The 11,487-nt window shown below is 39.8% G+C and overlaps 1 protein-coding gene across 4 annotated transcripts in view; it reads right to left on the bottom strand.

The window, feature by feature from the left end:
• myoz2b (myozenin 2b) overlaps window positions 1-8,574 on the bottom strand; it is a 10,057-nt gene extending 1,483 nt beyond the window's left edge. The window contains exons 1-5 of one of the 4 annotated variants that reach the window (XM_035789054.2): window positions 8,415-8,558; window positions 7,566-7,707; window positions 7,018-7,140; window positions 5,157-5,323; window positions 1,249-1,351 (exon numbers count right to left, since the gene is read on the bottom strand). In XM_035789054.2, coding sequence (XP_035644947.1) covers window positions 1,249-1,351; window positions 5,157-5,323; window positions 7,018-7,099 — 352 coding nt within the window. In that variant the 5' untranslated portion in view covers window positions 7,100-7,140; window positions 7,566-7,707; window positions 8,415-8,558. Of the gene's footprint in view, window positions 1-1,248; window positions 1,352-5,156; window positions 5,324-7,017; window positions 7,141-7,565; window positions 7,708-8,372 lie in introns of all 4 variants that reach the window. The other 3 variants (XM_035789052.2, XM_035789053.2, XM_035789057.2) reach the window with 3 other exon arrangements.
• Between the last annotated feature and the right edge of the window lie 2,913 nt (window positions 8,575-11,487).

The raw sequence follows: 11,487 nt of genomic DNA on the forward strand, positions 1-11,487 counted from the left end.
TCGAGAATGTATCTTGTTGTGAGAGTTTTAACCCGTAGACCAGGGTTTCCCAACTGGTGGCCTTTTTGTGTTGAATTTTCATTGTTGGACATAAAAGACTGTAAAAACAACAGGTAATCAGCTCCAACTGATTATAATTTAAGAAATCTGTTCCCAAGTATTCTCAAGCATTATAGAGAAACACGGGATTGTATACAAACGTAAGCAAGGTTTGAATTATTATGTTTTAGTCCAACATTATATCTGCTTGAGCTTCATGCAGTCAATTTGCAGTCTACAAATGATTTGTAATTATGTTCCGCCCCCCCGACCATCCGCTCCAGAAAGAACTGTCTCGCGGTTGAATCTAGTTGATGATCCCTGGTGTAGACTGAGCAAGGTAGCAAATACAACAAATTAGTCCCTCAGTTGTTGCCACCTTTTCATCCATGCTAATTTTTATCAAGACATAACAACAACAACAAAAATACATTTTGGTTTAGTATTATCTCTTTTTATTGTTTGGGAAACAAATTAGGTGACAACATGACTGTGGCAGTGCTGTTTTATTAATAGCCACTGTCATTAAATAACAGTATTAACAAGAGCAGTGGAAAAAGTGATGAAGACTCAACACAATTTGTCGATCTGTATCATCTCAAGTCTTAAAATAGTGCACACCGTAAGTGTGCTTTCATCCTTGGTGTGAAAAGCGGGTTGGTCCATTTGACATGGGTTGCCACCATGCTTGCTTCATATCAGATTCTACAAGAGTGTTCTGTTGGGATCCCCTGCTGACAATTTAACAGAGAGCAAGGCACCGCAGGGAAAGGAAATGCTTCTCATGTATCCTGCTTAAAGGCCAGAGGTCTGCTGAGTCGCTATGGGGAATGAGACTTGTCCTTAGAGGTAACATGAGCATCTACATAGGCCTTAAAAATACATTCACAACCCATTCATAAGCAGTACATAAGCAGTTCATAAATGCTAAAGTCAACAATTGCAAGACATAGCGTACATATCAATTTGTAGTTGTTGAAAAATACCATTTACTTATGAATGCGGTATGTACGAGTTATGATTGTGTTATGAAGTCCTTATGTAGTATCCCTTCAAGTGAAGCATTACTCATGTATAACACTACGTAATAATGACAAAGATATTTCAATAAGGCCTTTATTATCCCCTTAAACTGTATTATTCTGCCTAATAAGCATTCATACATTTTGAAAATAACAGAAGGTATGTTTTGATGTGGTAGCTACATACCTGGTGCAATGCTTTCTGGGTTTCCTGGGGTGGGTGTGTAAGGAAGTGTTTTCGATCCCTCTTTGTTTTCGGCACTGTCTGCATTCTCAGCTAGAAGATCGCTCTGGAAAAAATGAGAAAGTATTTTGTCATTAGCTAAACTTTCCCCTTTTGCGCAGTTCTGAACCTATCTAATTTATTCATTTGGGGATTAGCTGCACCAAATTGTTAACTTTGCGTAAATGAGGCCCACTAGGTAAATGGGTAGGGCGCTCACAGGTTTTACAAGCATGTTAGCTTAGCACACTGAGCTAAAGCTTGGGCATAACGTCAAAGCAAGATCAGCTACCGCCAAAATGTCCATCAAAAGACTTGAAATAGCAACTAGTTCATGTTTGTTTGCAATGTTGAGAATTTATGTGCAATGTTGCCCCATTTGAACAGTTGCCAAAAGTAAAAACAGTAATTTGCAACCAGACACCCCCCAGATACCCCCTGTGGACTGGCATCTAACCAATGCATGAACATATAATGCCTTCAGAAAGTATTCATACCTCTTGACTTATTTCACATTTGTCACAGCCTGAATTCAAAATTGATTAAATATATATTTTTCTCATACATCTACACACAATACCCTATAAAGGCAAAGTGATAATATGTTTGTAGACATTGTTGCATATTTATTGTAAACTAAATTCAGAAATATCTCATTTTAAGTATTCACACCTATACATGATGAAATCACCTTTGGCAGCAATTACAACTATGAGTCTTTCTGGGTAAGTCTCTAAGAGCTTTGCACACCTGGATTGTATAATATTTGCACATTATTCTTTTAAAAAGTCTTCAAGCTCTGTCGAGTTGGTTTTTGATCATTGCTTGACAACCATTTTCAAGTCTTGCCATAGATGTTCAAGCTAATTAAAGTCAAACGGTAACTAGGCCAAAACTAGGCCAGGAATATTCAATGTCGTCTTGGTAAGCAACTCCAGTGTATATTTGGCCTTGTGTTTTCGGTTATTGTCTCCCAGCATCTGTTGGAAAGCAGACTGAACCAGGTCTTCCTCTAAGATTTTTCCTGTGCTTAGCTCTATTCCAGTTTTTATTTTATCCTAAAAAACTCTGTAGTCCATGCCTATGACAAACATACACATGACATGATGCAGCCACCACCATGCTTGAAAATATGAAGAGTGGTACTCAGTGATGTGTTTTGCCACCAAACATACAATAATGCATTGTACTCAGGACATAGGGTAAACTGCAAAATCATTGACTGAGAAATTTACTTTAAATGCCTTATTGCAAACAGAATGCATGTTTTGGAATATTTTTATTATGTATAGGCTTCCTTCTTTTCATTATATCATTTAGGTTAGTATTGTGGAGTAAATACAATATTGTTGATCCATCCAATCTCCTATCACAGCCATTAAACTCTGTAAATGTTTTAAAGTCACCATTGGCTCATGAGCAGTTTCATTCCTCTCTGCAACTGAGTTAGGAAGGACACCTGTATCTTCGTACTGACTGGGTGTATTGCTACACCATCCAAAGTGAAAAGAATAACTTTACCATGCAAAAAGGGATAGTCATTTTTTTAAAAACTTCCCTGGTCTTTGTGGTTGAATCTGTGTTTGAAATTCACTGCTCGAATGTGGGACCTTACAGATAATTGTATGTGTGGGGTACAGAGATGAGGTAGTCATTCAAAAGTAATGTTAAACACTATTATTGCACACAGAGTGAGTCCATGCGACTTATTATGTGACTTGTTAAGCAAAATGTTACTCCTGAACTTATTTAGGCTTGCCATAATGAAGGAGTTGAAATCTTATTGACTCAAGACATTTCACCTTTTCATGTTTAAATAATGTGTAAAAATTTCTAAAAACAAAATTCCACTTTGACAGTATGTGATATTGTGTGTAGGCCAGTGACAAAAAATATCAAAATGTGGAAACAGTAGAAGGGTGTGAATACTTTCTGAAGTAACACACACACACACACACACACACACACACACACACACACACACACACACACACACACACACACACACACACACACACACACACACACACACACACACACACACACACACACACACACACACACACACACACACACACACACACACACACACACACACACACACACACACACACACACACACACACACACACAATCAGCAAGCAACTGATAAGCAGCATAGATACTCTTGAGCAAAGTGCTCCAGGAGCCTCTGGCCAGAGTAGGTGCAGGGAAAGGGCACCAGGCACATGTTTCACCATATCTCCCATGTGTTCTAACACTTTTGTCGGGGTGCACACATCCTTAATGCAACCTTTAGACACTCAGAAACATATTTAAAATCCAGTTATCTGGTTGCAATAAAGCACTTTTGGATCCAAGTAAACAATGAAACAATGTTACTGTACCCTAAATGAAAAGAATCGCAAATACTTTTTAAATCCGTAAGTCCAGAGATCCAATAATGTGATCCTAGGATTTGGACCCTCAACCCATAATGTCCAAGATACAATAATAACTGTGTGTCTGATATAATTAGGCCCGGCATTATGGGGTGGCAGAACCGGGCATGTGTAAATAGGATTTTGGTTTTAAAGTCAGTCTGAGTTTTATGAAACTGATCGTGACTGCATTACAACGTAAATTAAGTTTGGGTTTGTGTCAATCCTGCGCACATGCCAACAGCTGACAGCACAATTAATCATCAATTGGGAGTGCAGCTGCACGTGACCCGATTGTAATGGCTGTGGTAAATGTGGGTTGACTCTGGATATCCCTTTGGATATTAGGGACTATCGGTAAATGGCACAATTTACATGGGACAATACCTTAAAATAGCTCCAAATTTAAATGACTTAAAAATCTCAGACCAACAATACATTGTACAAATGAATATACAAATATTGAAAGCATTTAATGAGAAAAAAGGTGTGGAACATTAATTATTTTTCTCATTTACATGTATTGCCGGTCCCTAACTACCCCCTTAATAGGCTATCCAAAATCAAACTAATTAGGCAAAGGTTGAAAACAAGCCGGCTGAAGCTAATTGGCAAAATAACTTGTCTTACTCTTCCCACTTGCGAACACACACGAGACACCGATATCAAACCACAACCTGAAACCAACTCACGTTTTAATTCTGTCATGGTCGTTAGCAATTCTTAATGAACCAAGTCTAAAACGAGGCAAAATCAGGAACTGCAGTCGTCCTTTAATAATATGTATTTTTTTTCAATTCTATATAGACACAAAAAAATATGGTCTGCGTGTGACTGTATGTGAGAATTTAAAAAAGTTGCATTTTTGTTATAAAAAAACATGCGCCATTGCGCTCCATTCCGTGCCTCATAGTACAATTTATACTGTCTTTACATCTACTATTACATACTGTATGTGAAATTATTTTTGATAGGCTATGGTTTAGGTGTAGCCTATGGCTACATTTCGAATACACGTGTATGTCGTAGTGGGACCAATATCTACCTTGTGTTATAAGGGCTATAATGTAATACGAGTTGTGACCTTCATTCATTTCAGGCGCAACCCCATGGATTTCGTCCTAGTGCCGGTCCTGGAGTTGAGTGTAAGTCCAAAATGAAGCTGTCTTCTGAAACTCTACAAACAAGACCCTGCCTGTCACAGCTCTTTCTGCCCCAGCCTCACAGCGGTGGAACAAGCGTCCTGCAGCACTATCCATCTGACCCGTCTATCAAAGATGGCTGCTGTGGCGTCACCCAGATGTATGATATTGGTAGTGAATGTGAGTTGTGAGGTGTGTTGTATTTTGTGGTTGTTCAAGTCTCCATATTTGCATCCACTTATTGTCTGGTCTTTGTGATAGGAGCGTGTAGATGACTAAATTACACGAATGTAAATGTAAAAGTCCTTACACTCAGCTGCACGTTTGCCTCATTTTGGATACTTTCAAACGTGTATTTCTCCGACCTTCGCTGGCGCATTTTGAAAAGACGAGAGCCTCTGTTGGATTGCAGTGACAGCTCCTCCAGCATGATGTCTTTGGGAGTGCTAACCTTTATCCCCAGGTCCATGGTGTCCCCTGGGAAAAGAACCAAAACAAGTTTCAGTAGATGCCTTTGACTGACTTTCCATTCAAGGTAGACTCAGCAATGTGATTTCATCTAACACGGTTGAACAACTTGAAATCGGTCAAAATCTGCCACTATTGGTTCTTTGCAATTTGTACCCACTTTTGAGATATGTCCATATTAGGATGAGCTAATAGTGCAAGATTCCCTCAATACTTTATTAGTATGTCTTAGTTGCACAAAATATATAGTTTCCCTAAAGATATACAGTATATATTTTGTTCTGACACTTTCCCTAAGACATACTGTACATAGCATGCATTTTTAACCATTTATGATTACAGCGAGACCTTTATCAAAGGAGAAGTTAATTCACATTATTATTCTGATTTCATCTGAAGGGATAATATCAACGACATATTGTTCCTTCAAAATGCCTTTCTGCTGACAATTAGCATGCCTAAATCCAATGAATGTAGCTTCAAAACAAGATGTATAGTAAGCATCACAATGTGATAAAAGGTTGCATGTATATAATAATAATTGTTTGCCTCAATATACAGTATACTGCAATAGAGCCCTAGGACCATGCCTCAGGACTACCTGGCATGATGATGATTGCTGTCCCCAGTCCAGCTGGCCATGCTGCTGCTCCAGTTTCAACTGTTCTGCCTGCGGCAATGGAACCCTGACCTGTTCACCGGACGTGCTATCTGTCCCAGATCTGCTGTTTTCAACTCTTTAGACAGCAGGAGCGGTAGAGATACTCTTAATGATCGGCTATGAAAAGCCAACTGACATTTGCTCCTGAGGTGCTGACCTGTTGCACCCTCGACAACTACTGTGGTTATTATGATTTGAACATGCTGGTCATTTATGAACATTTGAACATCTTGGCCATGTTCTGTTATAATCTCTAGCCACCGTGCTTCTACACCTGCATTGCTTGCTGTTTGGGGTTTTAGGCTGGGTTTCTGTGCAGCACTTTGAGACATCAGCTGATGTAAGAAGGGATTTATAAATAAATGTGATTTGATTGATTTGATCTGAATAGTTTAGTAATCATTTGGTTTTCTCAAGTAATTCTACATTGTATGGTTATTAAACAAAATTGTGCATTGGGTTGATTTAGGCATGCTCTTTGGACAATGCAACCACAGCCTAGTGAACTTCCATTGATTTGCACTCAACACTGCTAATGCTACTTGCTATTTGCAAGTTCTAGAAAGTCTAGGTGAATTATGATTATGATTGTACTCTTCAAATCTGATTGAGACAAATGCAGTCTTGCCATTTTGTATTTATTATTTCTTATTGAATTCCATTTTTATTACGTTATTGTTCTTTTTACTTATCGTATGCTGAACATGATGCTGCTTCGACGAGCTATACCCAGACAGAATGTACTTCAGCTGTCGCAAACACTCACGGTCCCCTAAATGGCTACACACAGTTGTCCTACCCTGTCCTCCACAACTCCCCACCTCACCCGCCCCAAAATAGCACTTTCAAAAGGACAACGACAGAAGGATTTGTCGCCATAGGTAGTAAAAAAATCTTCACTAGCTTATTTATGGCAACTGCTAGAGAAATGGCCCTGACATGTTCAACCTGGATCTGAATAACTGCCCTCCACCAGAATACGTTTGATTCTCTTTGCTGTTGAGGCTGTCTCTTTGCTGTTGAGCCCGGGCCCAGATCATACCATTGGCACCGTGGACCTCTCGAGAAATAGCCGCTGCATGCATCTTCCTCTCTCCAGCTGGCATTGTACAGAATTGCGACATTGTGGCTTTGGGAAGGGTGGCACACGATTTGCCCCTGGGTACTGGAAACACATAAAGGACACAGGATGTACTTTCTGTTCTACCCCAGCAGAAAATGTTTTCCCTGTTATAGTGTTGATATGAACTGAACATTATAGACTGTACTGCTATAAATAAAATGAGATTACTGTTAGTGAGGGTTTGTGGTAAAGAGTTATTGCTCACATGGCACGTGCAATACTGGTTGACCTATCGGATAACTACTGCATGTTGTTTAGACCACATTATGTTATGCCATTAATGTCCTGTGAGTTAGCGGTCATAACATATTATGATGGGCCTCATGTCTGGTTTATGATAGCATTAGGTAAGCATTATGACATTTACTTCAAGGACAGGGTTTCTGTCAACCCCAAACCAAAACATTACATGACAGGTGGCAGGTGTCATTCATTGTTTGCGCTTGAAGAGCAAAGTCAACACTTACTTTAAAATAACCTTGTAAAGAATACTAGTTGATGCGCATTAAGGTGTCACATGGCATTCAGCATTGTGAATCATCAGTGTTGGGTGAGGGCTGAACATTGTGTCCCAGGGTAGTATGTGACACTGGAAATCCTTAACGTGATCTTGACAAAAAAAATATTTTTTACTTCGGCACAATGGCATTTAGAGAAAAAAAGATTACATTTCCGTGACAAATATAATAGCCTAGTTACCCTAAATCTAATTGCAGCAGTCCTAAAAAAGTTACCATGCTAAAATGTAGATGTTTTTGCTTTGCAAGCCAATGGAACGAAACAACAACGCCCTTTGTGTTCACATCACAACTTTCACCAAACTCTCAATGTTACCCCATCATGTTCATATCCTCTCCTATTTGCATTATGTGTCAGACACGTTGTACAAAATCTTTATTCTCAATGTTATGACTAAAATGTAGATCATTTATAGTGCTTTAAATATTTACAAGAATAAATTACGTATCGAACCTGAGAAATATATTTAGAACATAGAGATGTTATTGAACACAATGTTCATAATCAGCTCTTCATACGACATAAACACAGAAACATTATTTCAGAGTGATTACAGTAGAACCTAAAAATTGCATTTTGTTTTGTAGCTTCTTGTTTTGTCTTCACAAAATATTAAAGAGGTTTGTTAGTAAGGGATGTGAGATATTGATTAATACAAAGGTTATATGACTGAATACGACAGAAAATAGCATAATCAGAGTTAGTTGTTGTGAATGGTCAAAGCACAACACATTAACACTAGTATTTTGCCATACCTCGGAATCACAACTGCACACCTTGATGGGACTAGTCCATACCTGTGTGTGTGTGTGTCCTGTCTGTCTTTTAAACGACCTGTATCCTTGACTGGAAGGCAAGGAGGCTCAGGGGTCGACCTAGGTAGGTTTTGATCCACCCTGATCTTCACACTCCCGGCCACTGAAGCCAAACTGTTGGGGGGTGTCTCTGTGTCTGTTGTCAATGGAATGTAGCTTACATCAATAGGCTAAATTTAGCAGGCCAAACACTCAAAACCACTCACAAAAGCAATGGGGACGTGGGGAGGCTATCAGAGAGAGGGAGAGGATGGGGCACCTGACCTATGCCACCGGAACCACACCGAAGGAGGGCTCTCCCCTTAAGAGCGCTTGTGTTTCCTGGACCCTAGGTATGTATAGGGAAGACATGACACTGAAAGTAGTGTTGGAGGGGCGGTAGGAGGCACTCTTTCCTCTGGTCAAAAAAAAAAAAGAAATACCAGTCAAAAGTTCGTATTTTTCTTTATGTTCTACATTGTAGAATAATAGTGAAGACATCAAAACAATCCTTTGCCTTGCAAAGCTTTGCACACTCTTGGCATTCTCTCAACCAGCTTCGTGAGGAATGCAGTTCCATCAGTCTTGAAGGAGTTCCCACATATACGGAGCACTTGTTGGTTGATTTTCCTTCCCCCTGAAGTCCAACTCATCTCAAACCATCTCAATTGGGTTGAGTTTGGGTGATTGTGGAGTACTAGTCATCTGATGCAGAACTCCATCACTCTCCTTCTTGGTCAGCCTAGAGGTGTGTTGGGTCATTGTCCTGTTGAAAAACAAATTATAGTCCCACTAAGCGCAAACCAGATGGGATGGAGTATTGATGCAGAATGCTATGGTAGCCATGCTGGTTAAGTGTGCCTGGAATTCTAAATAAATCACAGACAGTGTCACCTGCAAAGCACCCCCACATCATCACACCTCCTCCTCCATGCTTCACGGTGCGAACCATACATGCAGAGATCATCCGTTCACCTACTCTGCGTCTCACAAAGACACAGTGGTTGGAATCAAACATCTGAAACTTGGACACCAGAACGAAGGACACATTTCCACCGGTCTAATGTCCATTGCTCGTGTTTCTTGGCCCAAGCAAGGTGTGTGTGGTCCAAGTCTGTGTTTAAGGGTCTCTTTTCCAATCTTAAAAGGATAAATATTCAACACCATGGGCAAGAAAAGGTTGAATACATTGGCCATGCTGTCAATCCCATCATGACTTCTGACGCGTTCAAAACAACTGGAAAGTCAAAACTGGGAAACCTTAGACTTCAGTGAGTTCAAGACAACTGGAAACTGGAAGGAAAAAAAGAGCTCAGACTGGGAAAATTCCAAGTTGGGAATTTGGGCCTCTTTCTAAAGCTCTGACCTGGAGATCACTGGCATCATGATTCAACCTTGTTTTTTCAGAGTTTCTGGTTATCTTGAAAGCAACATAAATCCAGAGAATGCCAAAATTTGCCCTCAAGGACTGCCGCGCCACCTCCCTGTTCAAGAGATCACAGCACAACAATGTGAGACCAAAAATGTATTGTATGCTGCTGCATTAATGATGTAATATGCCAGGGAGATATGTATACTGCAGCTAAGAAAGTAATACTATGTGTATGTTGTATAGTATGCTGTTAGTGGCCCATGTCCATCATCCTAACTATTTAGTCCCTATCCCACTCATAACTTAGCTTACTGTTCTGACTTGATGGTGCACATGTAGCCTACACTGTTTTAGAGAAATGTAATCATTGAATATTGTAAGAGTTTTTATTGTCTGCTTGTATGCCCCCTTTACGTATCCTTCGGTTCTGACTTGTTGTACAGGGAGAATACTGTAAGAACGGCCCATGTTCTGAATTCTGTCGCTGTACATTTCAAAAGTGCTGAACAAATAGTTTATTGACTAAGTCCATCCTAGCTCGCTCATTGTCTTAGTTGAAATTACAGATTGCCTCTTATTCACTCATCTTCTCCTTATGCCATAGTTTTTACATCTCAATTGTCAGTAGAAACCACATTTGTTTAAGCAAGTCGGCCACATCAGCTATGTTTTTTTAAAAGTCAGTAAATGAGGCTGAACTGTTTCACTGCCAGACAAGGCACCGGTGATAGCCAGGTGTAGCAGTGGTAACGATTCACTCTAAGGTGTTGAAAAGAAAGCTTTGCTGTTGGGACAGCTTTATGTAGGCACTAACAGTTTGTGGGCACTGTTTATCACTGTTATAGTGCAATTAATGTGTTGTTTAGTGTTGTGTTGTGGCTTTGCTGGCATGTATCTAAAAAAAGTGGGGAGTTTTCCCCACCAAGATTTACATGCTAAAATGACCACTGCATAGATAGAACTGATTTTTTACACTGTGTTGTAGCAATCAAGCAAACAACTTTGCAGGGGTAATGTTATAGAAATAGCTGTATGTTCATGGGGCTTCTAAGATAAGTGCTGTCAAGATACTAAATTATTTATCTTCACAGTGCTGCCAAGAAACAAGCTTACTGTCTTGAATTGTCTAACTACTTCTGAAGTGACTGGTTCTTCTCATGTTATTCCACCCTCATACAAAGACATGTTGGAGGATTTGTGTCAATACATTTTAATATTAAAACATTCAGAGTAAAAATGAAACTACAAAAGTACACTGAACAAAAATATAAACGCAACATGTAAAGTGTTGGTCCCATGTTTCATGAGCTGAAATAAAAGATTCCAGAAATGTTCCATATGTACAAAAATCAGAAATGTTGTGCACTAATTTGTTTATATCCCCGTTAGTGAGCATTTTATCCTTTGTCAAGATAATCCAACCACTTCACGGGTGTGGCATATCAAAAAGCTGATTAAACAGCATGATCATTACACATGCACCTTGTACACATGCCACAGACGTCTCAAGTTGAGGGATTGTGCAATTGGCATGCTGATTGCAGGAATGTCCACCAGAGCTTTTGCCAGAGAATTGAATGTTCACTTCTCTACCATAAGCAGCCTACAACGTCGTTTTCGGGAATTTGGCAGCACGTCCAACCAGTCGTACAACCGCAGACCGAGTAACCACGCCTGCCGAGGACCTCCAGGTCCGGCTTCTTC

Source organism: Oncorhynchus keta, chromosome 16 (genome assembly GCF_023373465.1).
Source record: "Oncorhynchus keta strain PuntledgeMale-10-30-2019 chromosome 16, Oket_V2, whole genome shotgun sequence".
In the NCBI taxonomy this organism is placed as follows: Eukaryota; Metazoa; Chordata; class Actinopteri; order Salmoniformes; family Salmonidae; genus Oncorhynchus; species Oncorhynchus keta.